This window comes from Lacerta agilis, chromosome 6 (assembly GCF_009819535.1).
Source record: "Lacerta agilis isolate rLacAgi1 chromosome 6, rLacAgi1.pri, whole genome shotgun sequence".
Taxonomy (NCBI): Eukaryota; Metazoa; Chordata; class Lepidosauria; order Squamata; family Lacertidae; genus Lacerta; species Lacerta agilis.
The window spans coordinates 2,411,815-2,431,026 of record NC_046317.1 but is presented as its reverse complement, the minus strand read 5'-3'; the positions used below and the strand labels follow the sequence as shown (position 1 = coordinate 2,431,026).

Sequence of the window (19,212 nt, the reverse complement as noted above, 5' to 3'; positions counted from 1 at the left end):
AAGTAAGAAAGTACCGCATACATTCAAAGCAGCATAATTAAGAGAGCGGAAATATTATTTTAAAGATTTCAAAACAAAAGTTTACAGAGGTGGTCAGCTGCACAACGCACATTCAACAGCAAAACTAACTGGGGAAGGAGGGGGGACTTTGCAAAAGAAAACATAACGAAAGGGTGTCAAATATAAAATGCACAAGTAAGGCAGCATAATTACCAAGAGAATAAAATGACATAAAAATATTATAGAGAACAAAATATTATCATAAGCACAGACCATATTTGTTGCTGTTGCTGCCAGTCCTGTTGGCGCAGAACGCTGCAGCATGATTGCTGACTGGAGTGAGGATTTGTGGATCATTCTATTGCTCTTTGGGGCAGTTGTAAAGAGGAATGAGATACAGAATCATAACTGTCAGCAAGTTTTTCTGAATGTTTAGTCGGAATCTCCTTTCTTGCAACTTGAAGCCATTGGCTCGAGTCCTGCCCTCAAGAGCAGGAGAAAACAAGCATGCTCGCCCTTCTATTTGACAGTCCTTCAGATATTTGAAGATGGCTATCATATCTCCTGCTGTCTTTGTCCATGGAGTTATCTTGGCAGGGATACTGGAGTGGCTTGCCAGTTCCTTCTCCAGGTGGATCACATTTAGTCTAAACTCTCGGCTATGACCTGTCCATCTTGGGTGGCCCTGCATGGCATAGCTCATAGCTTCTTTGAGTTATTCAAGCCCCTTCGCCACGACAAGGCAGTGATCCATCCTTAAAGAAATCAGCCCTGAGTGCTCACTGGAAGGGCAGATCCTGAAGTTGAGGCTCCAGTACTTTGGCCACCTCACGAGAATAGAAGACTCCCTAGAAAAGACCCTGATGTTGGGAAAGATGGAGGACACAAGGAGAAGGGGACGACAGAGGATGAGATGGTTGGACAGTGTTCTCGAAGCGACTAGCATGAGTTTGGCCAAACTGCGGGAGGCAGTGCCTGGCGTGCTCTGGTCCATGGGGTCACGAAGAGTTGGACACGATTGAATGACTGAACACAACAATCATATCTCCCTCAGTCTCCTCTTTTCCAGGCTAAACACCCCCAACTCATTCAACCATTCCTCATAAGGCTTCGTTTCCAGACCCTCAACCAACTTGGTTGCCCTCCCCTGCACAAGTTCCAGCTTCTCAATAGCCTTCTTAAATTGTGGTGCCCATAACTGGACACTGGTGTTGTCTGACCAAGGCGGAATAGAGTGGTAGTATTACTTCCCTTGATCTGGACACTAGACTTCTGTTGTTGCAGACTAGAACAACATTCACTTTTTTGCTGAATTTCTACAGCCAGGTTTGGGGTAGGAGAACCTTCCTTTGTATTTCTATTAGATTTATGCAGTTAATCCTGTCTAAGAGCCAGCATATGCACCTCATAATCTCCGGGTAGAGAGTCATTTATTGGTGACTGCCTCTTCTGCATTCCTACACTTGGGGGGGACTGGGTTATTTTTGTCTGTCCCCTTTTCCACCTTCAACTGTTGTAGGGAATATATTCAAGGGGAGGGAGGTGTGGCAGTTCTTTATATGCCTTTATTGTATACACCATTGTGTTTGTGACAGCAATCCCCCAGTACAGGTGTACTTGCAATCTTCTATCCTTGAGGAGCCAACCCTCTCATTTCCCAGCAGAGCTGCTAGCTGCTAACAAGAACATATATCATTCTTGAGAGAAGTTCTTTGACACTGCTCTTACAGTTTTAGGTATAAACTGACCCACTGGTTTGCTGAACATAATAGAGGAACACCAGCTGACTGCAACAGGCAGAGGAATCATTTTGTATAGAATTATTGCATTTATTTCATAATGTCTTGAAAATGCTTTGTGTAACAATGATTTTTTTAATTTAAAAAATGATATGTCTAGGTCAACAAGTGGGCCCTTGCAAAAACGAAATATGTGTACTCTCCCTACCTCAATATATTTATTAGGAAGAATCTGCAGCATAAAGTTATGGTCAATGATTCATTTTAAAGGGAGAAACCAAAATGTCATGAATCCAGCTGTTATTTGTCAAGTAACAGGCCTTTTATTTTTCGTTGTGGTTACCAAAAAACAATGTGCAATTTACTGCTAAGCTAAAGCACACACTCCTTCGCTGCTTGGATTGAATCTCTGTTACACCGAGTGATTGCGCCATAAGATTTTGGAAACTTTCCTGATTGATTTGATATTTTTTACACATCACTTGGGAAGACAGGAGAACCAGTATCAGTGTACTGGAAGAAGCAAAGATCACCAGTGTTGAACCAATGATTCTTCAACATCAACTTTGTTGGACTAGTCATGTTGTACGGATGCCTGATGATTGTCTTCAAAATTAACTACTCTATTCCAAACTTAAAAATGGAAAGTGTAATGCTGGTGGTGAACAAAAGAGGTTTAAAGACTGTCTCAAGGCAAATCTAAAAAAATGTAGTATAAACACTGACAACTGGGAAACACTGGCCTGTGAGTGCTCCCAGTTGGAGAACAGCCTTTACCAAAGGTGTCATGGGCTTTGAAGACACTCGAACTCAGGATGCAAGGGAGAAACGTGCTAAGAGGAAGGCACACTTGGCAAATCCATTATCGTGATCAACTCCTGCCCAGAAACCAATGTCCCCACGGTGGAAGGACGTGTGGATCCAGAATTGGCCTCCACAGTCACCTACGGACTCATTGTTAAAACTGTGTTTATGGAAGACAATCTTACTTGGCTATGAGTGATTGCCAAAGAAGATTTTCCCACAAAATTGTGGATGTTAAGATTCAGCCTTGTGGCCATATGGAAGCCTCTTCTGACTTATGTGAAGTATGATTTTACTTGGAAGAATGTTTGAACTTATTTGGCCCTTTGTCTTCTCATGCCCATTCAATTCCCCCCACCCCTTTTCTTTGCTGTTCCATTAGTATCAGTTGTTGGTACTCAAGGACGTGCTCTTACAGGAAGCTGGCTTACAGCACCAGGCTCGTTGGTGGTGTGTGTTACAAAGATGTCTTGCCACCGTAATAGGAAGGCTGGCAGCATCAACCACAGTGCCTGGAGACAGTGTCTGTATCCATAACAGTGACCAGAAGAGAAATACCCACTGAGAGAAGAAACGTCATGGTGCAACAGCAGCAGCACAACTGGAAGCCTTCATCTGCCCCAATTGCAACAAAACATGTCTTTCCTGCATGGGTCTCTACTGCCACAGCAGGCACTATTATCGTCCAACAGTTTGACTTCACAAATGGTGAAGTCCTGAGACAGACAGATGCCAAACTTTCAAACTCTTATAGTAGTTTTGCTTCTTGAGTTTATTTTCTGTTATGGTTTTCCCCAGGGTGCACTTTTTTGTACTGATGCCCTTTTTATACCGGGTACATACTGCACACAGTATACAAATAATTTTTTTCTTAATGAACTAGAATATGAGCACACTACCTCCTTCTTAATAACTACCAGTCTCCAAAATGCTTTGGAGGCGGCAGTGCTTAAACAGCGTGTGGAATATGCAGGCAGGCTTGATTCTAGCATATTTTATTCAGACCATTCACAAGCAAACAAAAATTCAGAGGGCTGCAGTTCTTAGATCTCTATGCCCTATTCACCACTGACATGCACTGTGTTCCACACTACAGATGCCCAATTCAGTTTCTGCAGTATCAAACTTCCCTCCACAGCCACTTCTGGTACTAATCCAGTCACCATATTCTTATTGCACATGCCTCTGAGCTCACATTGTAGCTTTATCTTGCCTCAACCGCCCCCCCCCCATATTTATTCCCAATTTCTCCTTGAACCTTTGTGCTTGGCATTCTTTGGTCTGGAACGTACCTTCACTGCTGTACACATCAATGGACCCCCCAAAATGTAGCTTTATAATGAGATACCAGAAGGCATTTTGGATCCAAGGGACATCAGGCAGCAGTCTTTAAACTTCAGTGCCTGTCTGAACTTTATGCTCCCACCCATCATTAACACTGCAACACTGAAAACAACACAGCCCGCCTCATTTAATGTCCCATCACGTGCGTGGGTGAGACACAGTAATAGTTGTCTCAGAATGACCTAAATGAGTGATCATTTCAGCCTTGGTGGGGCAGCACAACGCCCATTCCCTAGAGACAGAACTTGGGAGTTTACCAATAATGAAATAGGAAGGATGCTGGCCAAGTGAGTTTTCAGCACAGAAATGTCGAATTTATTTGTGCCAGTATTTGTATTTCCAGAATTTGTCCAGTTATGAAATACTTTGTTGTATTCAGTTACATTGCAAATATATACCAATATCAAATACTGTATGCCAAAAGGATTAGGAATTGAGAACACACATGAATAAGCCCTTTTGAGTATGTATACTTTCATTAATTCCTTTTTTTTCCAGCTTCTGCTTTCGTCCATGCTTTTGAAGAGGAGTTACTGCACAGTGGTCTTCCTTCGAGGCCAAACTATATATATTATGCAAAACGCATAAATTACATCTCTTGTTTATTCTTGAATACGAGCAGATCAGTCAGATTACTTTGAAAATGGCAAATAATTAATTTTAATGCTGCATGTTGGAATACATGGGATATCTGCTGAGGTAATATAATTTCTACTATGAAAATTATTTGAAAATGTGGTTGGATAGAACTCTATCTTGACTATGGCCTCATTGGCCCTCCTGTTGGAGAATGAAGAATCTCTGATTTGACATAAAATAAACCTTTGCAGACATGCTGTAGAAATAAATGAACTGTTAGTCCCTTGATATGTTTCTGGAAGGCTAGAACATCAATTTGGTTGCCTTTATTGCTTTTATTGCCTATTTGAAGATCATGCCTGAAGATGGGTTCCTTAGCTTAAAAGGATGGCATAAGGTCTCTTTTTGCTTTTTTATTGATATTTCTTTGCCAAGGATAGTTGGCGACAGACACCAATGTAGTCATATCCAGATATTTCCCCAGGACCTCACTCTGCAGGCATGTTTGCTCTGCAGTACAAGCAGGAAGGCAGAAAGAGCCTCTGAAAACAGACATATGCAATCCAGACCAATCCAGACTTGTTACAAAACCATAACGCCTAATGGTTCTCAGGGCACCATAAGCACCATCTCTGCACAATGTTTTGCTTAGAGTCCTAATCCTGGATGTTGTCATTAATACAGTTCTGCCAGTTCAGTATCTCAAATGTCTTAACTCTTAATCAGGTTCAAAATGAAGTAGTGATATCAAGGCTAGCAAGATGTATCCAAAAACCCCTTCCCTTTCAGTATACAAAACCTAAAGGATATTTTGTCTTGGTACAGCAAGTTGCTTATTTAAGGTGAATGTGTGTCATCAATCCTAGGGTTCAAAGATACGGCAACGAGTACTGAAAGATCTATATATGCCACAGAGATTCAGATTTCTTCTGCTACTGTCCCGCCAGGACTGAAAATTCTGCAGCCAATGATTTCTCATGCTGTACCTCAGCCACAAGATTTATGTCTTGTATGTCACCATTTTTTTTTGGGGGGGGGTCCCACTTCATTGACCGCTGAGTGCCACTGGGACATGTTGTGTCCAGCAGGTATCAGATCAGTGTTTAGAGAACCTCATTCTTAGAAATGTAACAAGACTGTCAATAGATCAATGCATCAAATGGAGCTGGTGTTCTGTAACCACCAATCTTATGTTGGCTGAAATTACTTTGGTACAAGATGTGGGAAGTTCTTGTTTCGAACTCAGAGATTAGACTGCATATTTGGATGTTTTCTCTATGAAGGATGACAAGTTTGCTAAATATTGCTGTTGGATACCATTCTGTGGCTGCTGAAGAGAAATAGAAGGAAGGCTGAAATACCTTCTCAGAAAGGTTGTTTCCTGTTCAGGACAAGGGAGGAAAAGTTGGTCACTCTGTGACTCACTCATTCCTTGCAAGGCAATGGGGGGGGGAGGGGGAGGGAGCCACCTTGCCTCTTGGCTTTTTGGAGGAAGCTACATGCACCCCAACATCCTAGCACTCTGACCATACCTGTGGCCAAGAGGAAGAACTACAGTGGTACCTCTGGTTAAGTACTTAATTTGTTCCAGAGGTCCGTTCTTAACCTGAAACTGTTCTTAACCTGAAGCACCACTTTAGCTACTTTACCTCCCGCTGCGCCGCCAGAGCACAATGTCTGTTCTTATCCTGAAGCAAAGTTCTTAACCTGAAGTATTATTTCTGGGTTAGCGGAGTCTATAATTTGAAGCATATGTAACCTGTAGCGTATGTAACCCGAGGTACCACTGTATTCCTGTTTAAACTCCTGCCTCACCTGACACCCAGGAAGAACACTAGCTTTATAATCCAAATGGTACACATTTTTTTTAAAAAAAAACTTCTTAAGTTCTTTCAGTCTTGTTTTTCCTCTCCACTGTGAAGGCCCCACATTGAGCTTTCTGTTATATTTTTTGGCAAACTTGGGGAGTTTCTTTTCCTCCTCTTGGGTATTTCACAACTCATCAAGCCTAGCTTTAGACATTACAAAAAGGTCATGCCACAACAGACCGGGAAGCTTGTCTAGTTGGTGGTGACTCACACTGAGGTAGAACTAAAATATGCAGACTTGAATTTTTCCCACTTTCACAGAAGGGCTAAGAGAGTGTCAGTAATGTGTTCACAATGTTGCTAAAGAGGCTGTTTGCCTCTCTGTAGGCACAAAACTCCCTCATGCATCACACTTTTCTATAAGGCTACTGTTTCTATCCCACCCATCAATGATTCCATTTTATAAGTACATACCATGGTCCACCTTGCCTATTTTTTAATGTTGGGAGAAATCATTAATTATTGCTTCACACTACAACAGCTACTGCACAATAAAATATATTTTATTTTAAGCAAAGGGGAATAATTTATCTGCACCTAATGTTAGGTTCCCATCAACTATACAGAATGAGAAAGACAATTTTTATTACCCCAATTTTCAGGAATGTCCAGGATAAGCAGTTACTCCTGAGAAGTGATCATGGCACCATTTATAGGATGTATCCTCAACATCTCAGTTTCCATGAAGAAGGGCTACCTGTGCAGCCTTCAAGGGCAGTCTAGGAACATCTTATCCCTACAATGCTTTGAATAGATGGGCAGTCGTTCCACAGTACAAGTGTGGGAGTGCAACAGATGGGCAGCGTTACTCTCAGACCTCGGTAGGCTGCTGCTTCTCTCCAGAAAGCACCATATGGGACTGAATTATCCTTCTTCACACCAGTTTTACTGCTTCCAGTGCATCTGCCAGGACATAAGTAGTGTCCCATGCTTGACCAGGTTGTCGCAGGGCCTTCTCCAGAATCTGAGCTGTGTCTCGGAGCTCTGCAGGAGGTAGCTTGCATTTAGCCTGCTGCTGGCAGAATAGGATTTCATTTACCTCTCCCTCAATCCTCCGGACATAGAGCAAAGGGAAAGTTTCTCTTAGGGTAGCCAGAACAGCATCTCGAAGCTGGGTGTCTCGACACACCAAATTTAGAATGAAGAGGCCTGCAGAGAGGAATAAGACATTTTGCTTATTACAAAGCAGATGTCAGAGATCACATAACACCCATTTAGATGTGTTTGTAGGAGGGGGTGGGGGTTTATTGATTTGTGTTTTTTTCTGTTATTGTTTTTAATATGTATTTTGTGATTTTATCTTTCCATCTGGGGGCACCCCAGAGCAGATTAGGAGGGCCCCTCCCACAGAACATCCATCCCCCCATCCCTAAATGTACCCCACCCCTTTGAGTAGTTGATCCATAGCCTAGGGTGGTGTTTGAATGCTGGTCGACAAGGAGGATTGTTTTTAAAAGTTTTTATCTTCTGGGTGTGAGAAAAGGGGCCAAGACAGGCGTAGCAAGGTGGGATTGTGTGTGTGTGTGTGTGTTAGAGTACAGTGTTCAAAATTCCCATTGTCCTAGGTCAGTGATGGCGAACCTTTTTGAGCCCGAGTGCCCAAACTGCAGCGGAAAAAAAACTTTTTTATTTCAAAGTGCCAACACTGCAATTAAACCTGAATATCGAGGTTTTTAGTTAGAAAAAACTCCTACAGTTGTCCAAACATTTGCAGTCTTAAAAGTAAAAGTAAAACACAATAACAAAGTTTTCAATGTTACAGTTTTTTATTGAAAAAAACCATAAACTCTACATGTGCATGTATTTTAGACAAAGGGATACTCAACTTGTAATAATGATTATATGCCAGACTGACATTGTATGGAACAAGCCTTGTTGTTGTTGTTCAGTCGTTCAGTCATGTCCGACTCTTCGTGACCCCATGGACCAGAGCACGCCAGGCACGGCTATCCTTCACTGCCTCTCGTAGTTTGGCCAAACTCATGTTAGTAGCTTCGAGAACACTGTCCAACCATCTCATCCTCTGTCGTCCCCTTCTCCTTGTGCCCTCCCTCTTTCCCAACATCAGGGTCTTTTCCAGGGAGTCTTCTCTTCTCCTGAGGTGGCCAAAGTACTGGAGCCTCAACATCAGGATCTGTCCTTCTAGTGAGCACTCAGGGCTGATTTCTTTAAGAATGGATAGGTTTGATCTTCTTGCAGTCCATGGGACTCTCAAGAGTCTCCTCCAGCACCATAATTCAAAAGCATCAATTCTTTGGCGATCAGCCTTCTTTATGGTCCAGCTCCCCCTTCCATACATCACTACTGGGAAAACCATAGCTTTAAGTATACGGACCTTTGTCAGCAAGGTGATGTCTCTGCTTTTTAAGATGCTATCTTGGTTTGTCATTACTTTTCTCCCAAGAAGCAGGCGTCTTTTAATTTTGTGACTGCTGTCACCATCTGCAGTGATCATGGAGCCCAAGAAAGTAAAATCTCTCATTGCCTCCATTTCTTCCCCTTCTATTTGCCAGGAGGTGATATTTAGATAGTTTGTTACTATTTCAACTTTGATTCAGACTGAAACAATATGCATATGATCAGGATGTCAAGTACTTATAGAGCCCAGTTCTGAACACTGCATCTGAAATTGTGTCCAAATGGTATTTGTGGATCTTCGTGAACAGATGGAGACACAGGCAGAAGTAGAACATTGACAGAATTTTTATATCGAATAAATAAATGGATCACTTTAACAGAATATGTGCTAAAATTAAGCTGCTGGTCAGGCAGATATATGTGTTAGCATAGTGGAAATAACTCATCTTATGCACAGTCTCTGAATAGCAGTAACAGATAGAGATTATAGTGCTGCTCCAAAAGGTTTTCTTTTTCTTTTTCCTTACAAGCATTTCTAGGGGCAAGCAAGATGTGATGTTAAATGTGTCTTTGCATCCAGTGTGCTGGCTTGCTGTTATTGTTTTAAATGCAAATAGCATCAATTGGGGCAGTTGATAATAATCAGGGCCACAGCAGATGGAGAGTTCAACCCTTTCCACACCTATTGTGGTCCTTATGAAAACCACCCCTTTGAAATTGCTATTTGCATTGGTAGGAAATGCAAATGTTAACACGGGAGGCTCTCTCCAAAGCAAATTAGGAATTGACCTCAGAAGAGCAACAGTCCTTAGGGCTGCAGCATGGGAGGAAATGGTTAAATTGCCTCTCCATGCCTGCTGTGTCCTTCATAAATATCCTTTTTGCCCCCAGCAAGAAGAGATGTTTTTACAATGCAAACCCACATCCCATCAGGAGAATATGCAATGCGGAGGGGAGAAAAGAAAAGAAAAGTGGAGTGGAGAAGGCTGAAGGAAATATATCTGGGGCTGGGGTGGAAGAAATGGAAAGGACGCAAAGAGGAGCAGGAAAGGAGGAAGGGAAAGGGACAGAAAGCGAACGAGAATCTGGAGGAGGCTGAAGGAGACCAGCAGCGCAAAAGGAAGGGAATATGAGGAGCGAGGGGAGAGAAAAAGGGCGAGAAGGGGCGAAGGTGCCCGAGGGAGGGGCAACAGAGAGAGAGAGAGAGAGAGAGAGAGAGAGAGAGAGAGAGAGAGAGACGGCCGGGTGCGGATGGAGGGAGGGAGGCAGGGAGGCGCGAGAGGGAAGAGCGAAGCCTGAGAGGCAGCAGCACAGTGAGCAGCGCCGTCTCCACTCCCCCCCCCCCGCTCGCAGCGCTCAAAAGGAGGGCTTCCCCCTCACCCACCACCCGCCGCCCCTGGCCCAGCCCCCGCTGCTGTTACCTCGTCGTCGTCGTGGCCTCACGTCGAATCCTCCGCAGCAGCCAGCAGCAGCAGCAGCCAAACACCACTGGAACAGGCGCCAAGGAGGGAAATTGCTGCTGTCTGCTGCTGCGCCTGCGCTGGCAGGACGCATGAGCAGAGCTGCGCGGCGGCGCCATTTCCCCGCCCCTGGCGTGCCAGCAGAGAGAGCTCTGCGTGCCAGCTGTGGCACGCGTGCCACGGGTTCGCCATCACTGTCCTAGGTGCATTTTGTGTGAGTAGATACCTTAGGAACTTATTCTGGCACACTTCCAGGTCTTTCAGGTTATTATGATTCATCCCACAAATCTTAATACCATATTGCATTTGAGCTACCAAGATAAACAGGCACCGCTACAGAGACAGAACCCTGAAGTGAAAATATGTCGGCTATCATCTGACTGTGATCTGCTTGTCACGTACAAAACAGCCCTATTTGCTAAAGCCGCTAAAAGTATTCGTGCTAGCTATATAAAAGACAATGCTGTAGACTGTGCAGACGATTCATTATTTTGACTTATTGTAAAAGGATGTATATCTCTGGATTTCTTTTAACAGGTTTTAATTGACTTGCTGGATCTGTGAATGAATTTGTAATGGCTTTTAGTCAGAAACAATGAAAACGGCAGGTATCTGCCCCAGGGCACCCAGGGACTTAAGGCCAATTGACCCTCACCTTCCTTCTTCAGAAGTGTCCTCACTTTCTGAAGGAAGGACTTCTCCACAAAGGCTGGGGGTGGGCAGCTCATACCCAAGGCAGAGTCCTTGCTGTCCACATCAAACATGATGGCATCATAAAAGGATGAAGCTGAAAAAAATAGGAGTGTGGATCTGTGAGATCAACAGAAATAGGGTGAAGCAGAACAAGTGTTTGGATATGTAAGTGCCCTGGTGTAAAACTAAAATAGGCAACAGTGTGACCACACCAACCTGTCTTTTACCAACAGGACTCTCTGTAAACAGCAGTTATCTAGCAACAAGGTATTTAGAAACATTTTCTATCCATCTCAAGTGTGTCTAGCTCAGCCTTTCATAACCTAGTGTCCTCCAGGTATTTTGAACACAGTGAACACGACTTCTGGCAAAGGCTGGTCTAGGAAGCCCATTTGCTTTCCGTAAGAATGCACTTACTACAGTGGTACATCTGGTTACGAACAGAATCTGTTCTGGAGGTCCTTGTAACCGGAAACTGCTCGTAACCTGAGGTGCCATTAGCGAAAGTGTGACTCCCACTGTGCGCACGCCTCTAGCACGCAGTTTCTGCTCACACCCCAGGCCAAAGTTCGCAACTGGGAATAGCTACTTCCGGGTTACCAGAGCTTGTAACCTGCAGCATGTGCAACAGAAATTGTGCAGTGAAGTGCAATGCCCTAAACCATCCTTTTTCAATCTAGGGTCCCAGGTTTTGTTGGACAACAACCCCCATCATCCCTTGTGAGAAGTGCAAGCAGTCAGGAATGAGGGAAGCTGTAGTACAAAATCATCTCAAAAAGGCTGCCCTAGACATTTGGGTACCCTCTACCTTAGGATTTTTTTGCATTTACTTCTCTTTGACCCCCCAATACCATAACCACTGCTAAACGGAACGAGGGAATTGGAGTTGGAGGCAGCTGAAAGTAGAATCATGGCTATACTTATTTCCTTTCTCTCCTTTGAGTGTGTGTAGCATCTTTTCCCAATGGTTGTATTCAGGTTCAGGACAATCCAAAATACAGTGTTAAATCATAATGAATACAAATAATCTGAGAAAATATTAAACAACAACAAAAATATCGAAATTTGATGCACATTTGCCCATATTGTGACACAGAAGGGCCTCCAAAAGCCCCCATCCTACCAATCTATCAGGCAGAAGGGGAGATGGAAGTAAAGAAAAAGAGTTATATAACAGGGGAATGTTTTTTTGTTCTTACTCTGAAGGAAACAACCCGTTTCTTCTTTCACGGGGGTAAGAAAAAGGGGCAAAGGACAAAGGGGGCTCCCAGCAAGAAGCCCCAAGCCAGCGGAGACCAGTATCTCTGTAAACCACACCTACCAGCCTGTCACGCTGGCTACTGGCTTGCTGCAAAATCCAAAGAAGTTTCCGCTGCTGGCTGGCTGCTGCTTTCCCAGCTACTCTCATAATCGCCACCTGCTTTTGCCGAGGCAGCAAAGCTGAGCTGGGGCTCGTTGCCAATCAAACGAAACACAGCAACGGCTGCTACGCCTGCTCTTGTGAGTTGCTCGCTGCTCCTGCAGGAGGTAGCGGAAGCACTGGCTGGCTACACAGCTTTCTCAAAATCGCAATGTTTGCCCGATAACATTTTATGAAACTGTTATTGTGCTGTGGACTTCATAACCAACAATATATTGAAAAATCACCCAGGTCTAGTGGCCAGTCACACATTTCATAGAAGTGAATTCAATTAAGTATGCATATAACTAATGCCAGTACTTTATTTTAGAATTGCCTCACAAGTTAAGGACACAGTCCAGCTGCAAAGGTACATTATGGAGTACTAGATCCTATCTAGGATTAAGAGTGTTTTTGTTTTGTTTTTCTTAATAAATTTACAATAAAAAAAATCCTGTGGGCCAATCCTGGCCAGCCAGGAGGTCCAATTTGGCTCACATGGACATTTATCCTCAACACACACACACACACACACACACACACACCTGTCAATCAGCCAACATCACTGGTAGACAGGGTTCAATCCTGCTGGGTACTGCTTCAACAGCAAGCTCCCAGGGAAAGCACTGGTGAAGCAGACCCATGAAGAGCAGGATTGAGCCCTCATTTCATCAGCTGGTAAGCAGAGTTCAAACCAGCTTGCCGCTGTTTCATTGAAGCAGACCCCTCTTCCCAACCCCTTGGGTCAACTCTTGACATGTAGGCGGTCCCCCACCCCTGCTGTACCCGCTATTGTTCCCTCCTTTCTTTGTTGTGAGCAACACAAAAAAGCAGTAGTACAACAGAGATTCTTTGGAGAATCATGAAACGCTTGGCCTCTGGAAGGCAGAACAGATTACACAGGCTTATATGGGAAATGGTTACCTTCTGCTGTAAGGCTGTCAACATAAACTAAGCCATCTGCAATGTGAACTTTGAGCCTGTCTTCAGGTGAAAAGCCAAACCAGCGTGTAGCCACTTCCAACATAGCTGGGTCAATTTCCACTACGTCAATAGAGCACTGCAAGAAGTAGTCATGGATGAAGAGGGGCAGGCTGCCGCCACCCAGGCCAATAACCAGCACACGGATCAGGGCCTCTGCAATCAGCACACAAAGCAGGCATGAATCAACAGGCACAACTGACAGGACCCATCTGCCAGTTACGAGGTGTGAGATATGAGGCTTCCATATCACCCTACTCAGTGCTAACCAAACCCCAATACATATGTAAACCCCCTATGGCTCTATTACAACTGCGAACTTAATGGAAGTTGAGCTCCTACTGGCACATTTTGAAGGGCATATTATGGACTTTAACAGATTTGAACTGTGGCGCCATTACCCACTGCATTTCATGGCCTTTTGGCACCATCAATTTAATTCCACACCCCCTCTTTATTCATATATGTATACCTGCTAACAGTCCCCACTCTCCTTTTCATTCCGGTCTAACAAAGTGGGCTGTAGCCAATGAAAATCTATGGAATATTTCAGGAATGGTTAGGGTGCCAGACACTTGTTTTCATATTCACAATCTACATTGACGATGGGTCAGTGAAATTACTGCTAGCAATCTGTAAATGCCTGGCTGTAGAGAAGCAGCAGGATTCCCTCACGCTTTTTGCGCAGGCTACATTTTAGCTGTGCAACAGAATACAGGTGGCAGATTTCTCTAACACAACTACTCACTCAAATTACAAGTGAAAATGGAAATTAGGTTGATCATGCTAATTACCTGGGAGGTGCTCGGGATTTCTCAGCAGGCACAATCCTGCAATCATGGCTCTATGGTGAGCACAACACAGATAGGTTTTGTCGATGGACTGACCGGCTGGTACAGCAGTAGGCTCAGCAGAGTTAATGGAGGCTGTTTTTTTCTTTCTTTTGTGCTTCTTATTCCCTGAAAGCAAAACAAGAACAACTTAAATAGGCAAACCTATTCCTGCCATGCAGAAATAGTAGGGAAGGAGGTGTGATCACTGAAAACATTTAGGGCAGGAGACAGCAACTCCAAATACCGGTAGCTCCTGGGATGTCCCCCCACCACTAGATTCAAGCTGAGCATGAAGCAAGAATCAATGCTCTGCTAGACCTAAGCCCTCTCAATAATTTTTTTCCCCTTTCATATAGTACAGCCACCTCTTCTTTTTTAGTACAGCCTCTTCTGATGGCATTGTTAATTCTACAATTCTCTTCTCTACCTTCAAAGAATGTGGAAAGCATTTTTCCCTTGTACAAGCAAGAACCTAATACATAAGAATCTTTTAGAGTTGAGTAACTTGGTTTCTAAAGGTAGATTGCAGACAGGAAACACACCCATGCAGTCTAGCTCATGTTCTGTAAATAAGAGTTGTGCTTATTTAGAATCATTAACCCAGAAGATTCATTCTCCCCATTGTTATTTATGCCCTCAGTACATACATAAATGAGGCTCCCTTAATACTGCTAAGGGGTCAGATAAAAGGACTTCATGCACCAAAACTGAATTCATGCAATCCTGACACACAATGGGCCACAGGACAGCAGCAGCAGCAGGGATCCATATTGATTCAGGTTTATAATATTTAATTCTTACTGCAAATTCTTCAAGCCATTTAATAAGAACATATGGACAGTCTGCAGGGAAAAGCAGTCCTCACATGCCCAAAGCTCAGATAAGGGGAAACTCCTCAGAATCCCTTTCAAGCAGCACTCATAACTAGTGAGCAGCTGAGTGGACCTGTGGATGCCTGCACATACTCAATACAGAGAGGAAGCACTACATGACCCCCTCTTATTTTACAAGCTTTCATGCACACACACAAGTCATAGTTTAGTTCTCTCCAAAAATCAGAGGAATGGAAACCTCCTCTGTTGCAACTGAAACATACTTACTCCAGATCATGCATGTTTTTGCCACAACTTGCTATTTCCACACTTGTCCAATCCCTATGATTCTGCTTCCCACACCTCCCAGCAACCTCATTTTACAGGTCAATAGTTGGCAGCTACTTGGCAAAGCCTCATTTCCTTATAGTAAGGTCATCCCCATTTCATCTTCACCACACCTCATTTCACCTTTGTGGGAACCTCTGAATGAAAGTCTCGCCTCTGACTGCACCACATTCCTGTTGCTGAGGAAGATAAGGCGGCGGAAGTAGTGGGCACCTTCACCTTTCACATCCTCAATAACATATTCCCCACTAAGGGGGCTAGTTCCACGATGCTGGATGGTGCGGATCCCAATGTCACCTCCCACTGACAGAAAAGGCACCTGCAGGAGAAGACAGTCAGAGGTTGCCACCACCTTACAGAAGGCATTATCAAAAAGCATGGAAACAGACAAATAAACAGATCACATGCGAAATTACCTTAAAGTGGGTTGGACCACTGGCCTGCCTGCCTCAGTTTTGCCTGTGATCTTCTCTCTTGGATCTTAGGCAAGATGTTAATTTTATTCTAAGAATTCTAGATACACCTGATCTTGCAAAACATATTTAGTTTATCTTGCTTGAAGAGGCCCATACATACAAGTCAAAATTGTGGTTGACATGTTTCTAATGCTCCTACTTCTGGCAGCAGTAGCTAGGAAAGCTCCACACACTCATTTCCAGCAAAAAAATAAAAAAGGATGGTTGAAGTGTGCAGTCTTTGACTGCTGCTGTTCAAAGGCATCTAGCACCTCCCTACAGGAGGGCCAATGGAGTTCCTATACCATCATCTTCTGCACCAAGAGAACATTAAGCAAAAGCCTTGTGCAATCAGCAAATGTAACATGGTTTCATTCTCTGCAGCCCTTGAAAAAATAATTTCTAATTTTAGAAGTTCCTCAGCATTTACCTGCTGCTGGGCTGGGAGACCTGGTGGAGCCAGCTCCATCACCTTTTCCGACAGTTCTGCCTGGATGGCTTCCATACCTTCATAGTGTTGATCTCTGTGCAAAGCCACAGTTACTAGACGCCAGAATCCTGCACATGTAGCCAACTGCTTCCGTCCCTCATCCGTCCCAAAGAGCCACTCAGTTTCTCTGCCCTGTGGTACTGGGGAGAGGCAAAATAGAAAATATAGACAATGAAGAAACAATTGTCCAAGTACATGAACAAAGTCAACATCTTATGTGGGGTTTGCTGAAGCAAGTCACAGACTGCTACTCCATCTCCAATATAGAATGTTAATAGTACAGACGTCATGACTATATCCTCAAGACCAGGGGTCAGCAACCTTTTTCAGCCGTGGGCCGGTCCACCGCCCCTCAGACCATGTGGTGGGCCAGACTATATTTAATTTTTTTTGGGGGGGGATGAACAAATTCCTATGCCCCACAAATAACCCAGAGATGCATTTTAAATAAAAGCACACATTCTTCTCATGAAAAAACATGCTGATTCGTGGACCGTCTGTGGGCCAGATTGAGAAGGTGATTGGGCCGCATACGGCCCCTGGGCATTAGGTTGCCTACCCCTGCTCAAGACAATTATTTTACGGGCTAGGTTTGTACTCCTATGATTTGGCAGCAGGTGCTGTTTACTTCACTTTAACAGGAAAAGCAGACATGACTAGGATCAATTGTAAAAGCCAACCCCCTTCTTTTTTTTAATCCATTCAGGCTTGCTGCTGCTTTCCTTTGGAAGTAAGAAGATGAGAAACTACACTATGGGGACAAAAAAATACATGGGATTTTTAGCCAATGTTTGTAAATTCACTGAGAGCGAAAATAATGCTGTAAACAGATCATTTGCTGTTCTTAAGACATTGTTATTCAGTATATTTGGTCCTGCTGCTTTAATAATAATAAAACATATCCACTTCTTAAACATCACTGGCAGTGTGGGAGGGAGACTACGTTGAGACTCTTGGATTGCTTAGATTTTACTTGAAATTTCCAACCTGGGCCAGCCAAGGAGATAGAAACTTACCAATAAAGATAGCAAATTTATTGTCAAAAGGCACTTTCACAGTCAGGTTGTGCACCACATGCAAAGTGTAACGGGCTCGGCCAGTGTCCTTGCTGCAAAGATCCAGTGAGACCGTGCCTGAACTGGGGTTCTTATTGATCTGGCTCCGTAGCAGAGAGTAGTGTTGTCTCTCTTTCACTGCCTCAATCAGATGATCAGTGCTTTTGAACCGGATAGGCTTGTCCTGTGCTTCAGCACACAGCTCCAGGATGCATAAAGCTGAGCCTGGGACATGCCTAATCTTTGTCATTACATAGACAAAGATGGGCAAGGCAAATTCTCCCTCTGAAGTTCCTGCTTTGTCGCCAGAGACTTGGTGTATTCGCACCATCCAGCCTTCCCTGGAGAAATATTCTATGGCCATCTTCGATACATGTGCTTGGGCCAAGGTTACACAGAGGTAGCGGCCTCCAAACTGCAGAACACGGCTAATTTCAGCAAACATCCTTTCTGCCCTACTCAAAGTGGTTTCTTCCTCATCAGTCAGGAGGGCATCAAGTGTGCCTTTGTCCAGTACCACCTGGAAGCGCTCATCAGGAAAATCCATTTGCAAAACATCCATGACCATGTAAGTCATCTTAGGCCTCAGGTGAGCATTGCGCTCCTGCATCTGCTTGATAACCACTTCACTGATGTCCACATTGATGATATCTTGATACCCTTCATCATAGAGCTGCTCACTCAGTTCTGAGTTCCCACAGCCAGCCACAAGAATCTAGTGGGAAAGCACATAATGAATGTCACATGTGAGCAAACCAAAATGGTTTCTTAAAACAGACATTCCAAGAAGTCTCATGAATTCAGAGACAAGAACATGTGAAGGATTATCAACCACAACTACAGTTGCTACGTACCACAAAATACCCCCAAATAAAACCGTTGGTTGCGTAGAAGTAAGAAGAAAATAAAAAATAAAAAAAGATAATCACCAACAAGTTCCACTACACAAAGGCCACTGAAATGAAAAACACAGGAGGCAGAGGGCTGTGTTTTCCTTGTAATTTGCTCATTTTCTTCTGGCAATAAGTTTTAAATACCCTGTGAAAGCATTAAAACATGACAACTATTCTCATTCAGCAGCATATAAAGGATGTTCCTTACACACAATAAGTGGAGGAAACAGGGATGGGGGTGGGGAGAGCTGCAAGGGGTTGTTCACAAAAGTGTTGCTTTCATGCTATAAACACTGCAACACGCAACATCATTGTGTTGGCCCTTCTCTGAACCTTTCACAACCCTACAATATCCTCTAAAACACTTATTTTATTTGCTTATTTAATAAAATTAATACACTGCTTGATTATAACAACAAAACTTCAAAATGGTTTACAGAAAGGTAAAAACCATAAAATCAGGGGGAGGGGAATTGCAATTCTTTAAAACCACCCTGAGATCTTCGGATGAAGATGCAATACATAATAGTACTGATGTTTTCAGCAGGGGACGAAAAGAGCGCGGCGAAGGCGCCTGCTGGCGCTTATCAAGAGGCAATGAGTTCCAAAGTGCGGGAAGCGCTGCCACCCATTCGCGGGGCTCCTCCGGCCCCGTCCTCCCGCTCCTCGCCCTCCTCCCTCACGGCTCCTCGCCTCACCGAGTCCCGCGGCCGCAGGTAACGTCCCAGGGAGGCCCGTAGGTCCTGCCACTCGCCGTACCACTCGAAAGCGCGCCCGCCTCGTTCCCGAAAGAAGCGCTCCCAGTAGCCGGCTGAGGAGAAATCCCGCGCGCGCCCGGGCAGCAGCCGCAGCGCCTCCATTGGCGACACGGCCGAGCGAGGAGATCAGCGGCGAGGAGAGAAGTGGGGACGGGAAACTGCGCCTGCGCAGTGGGACAAGACACCGGAAGCGCCTTCCTCACACGGCTCCTCCCCCTCCGTTCTCTAAGCTCATTGGATGCTGGCGTCTCCCGCCAATGGCTTGCAGAGTTGCCTGTCACGGCTCCCCACCAACCAACCGAGAAACCAACCGTCAGTCACCATCCGTCTCTCTCATTGGCCA

At 44.3% G+C, this 19,212-nt stretch overlaps 1 protein-coding gene across 4 annotated transcripts; it reads right to left on the bottom strand.

Annotated features, from left to right (window-relative positions):
• Window positions 1-7,001: 7,001 nt before the first annotated feature.
• EEF1AKNMT (eEF1A lysine and N-terminal methyltransferase) lies at window positions 7,002-18,985 on the bottom strand. 4 transcript variants are annotated; one of them, XM_033151210.1, is made up of 8 exons: window positions 18,871-18,985; window positions 17,180-17,933; window positions 16,104-16,303; window positions 15,342-15,537; window positions 14,020-14,184; window positions 13,169-13,381; window positions 10,808-10,939; window positions 7,002-7,483 (listed from the first exon to the last, which is right to left on the bottom strand). In XM_033151210.1, exons 2-8 carry the CDS (start codon window positions 17,826-17,828, stop codon window positions 7,209-7,211), a joined length of 1,830 nt encoding a protein of 609 aa, XP_033007101.1. In that variant the 5' UTR covers window positions 17,829-17,933; window positions 18,871-18,985; the 3' UTR covers window positions 7,002-7,208. The 4 variants fall into 4 exon arrangements, with proteins under 4 accessions (XP_033007101.1, XP_033007098.1, XP_033007099.1 ...); XM_033151207.1 differs by having other exon boundaries at window positions 18,810-18,980; XM_033151208.1 differs by lacking the exon at window positions 13,169-13,381 and having other exon boundaries at window positions 18,810-18,984.
• Window positions 18,986-19,212: the final 227 nt, after the last annotated feature.

Bases quoted from the DNA above. Each gene is read 5' to 3' on its own strand.
- EEF1AKNMT (XM_033151207.1), bottom strand. From the start codon at position 18,971: ATGGAGGCGCTGCGGCTGCTGCCCGGGCGCGCGCGGGATTTCTCCTCA. The intron at 16,304-17,179 runs GTAAGTTTCTAT...GCCTCTCCCCAG, and splicing joins TAAATTTGCTATCTTTATTG to TACCACAGGGCAGAGAAACT. The intron at 10,940-13,168 runs GTAACCATTTCC...TATTTTTTTCAG, and splicing joins TGACAGCCTTACAGCAGAAG to CTTCATCCTTTTATGATGCC.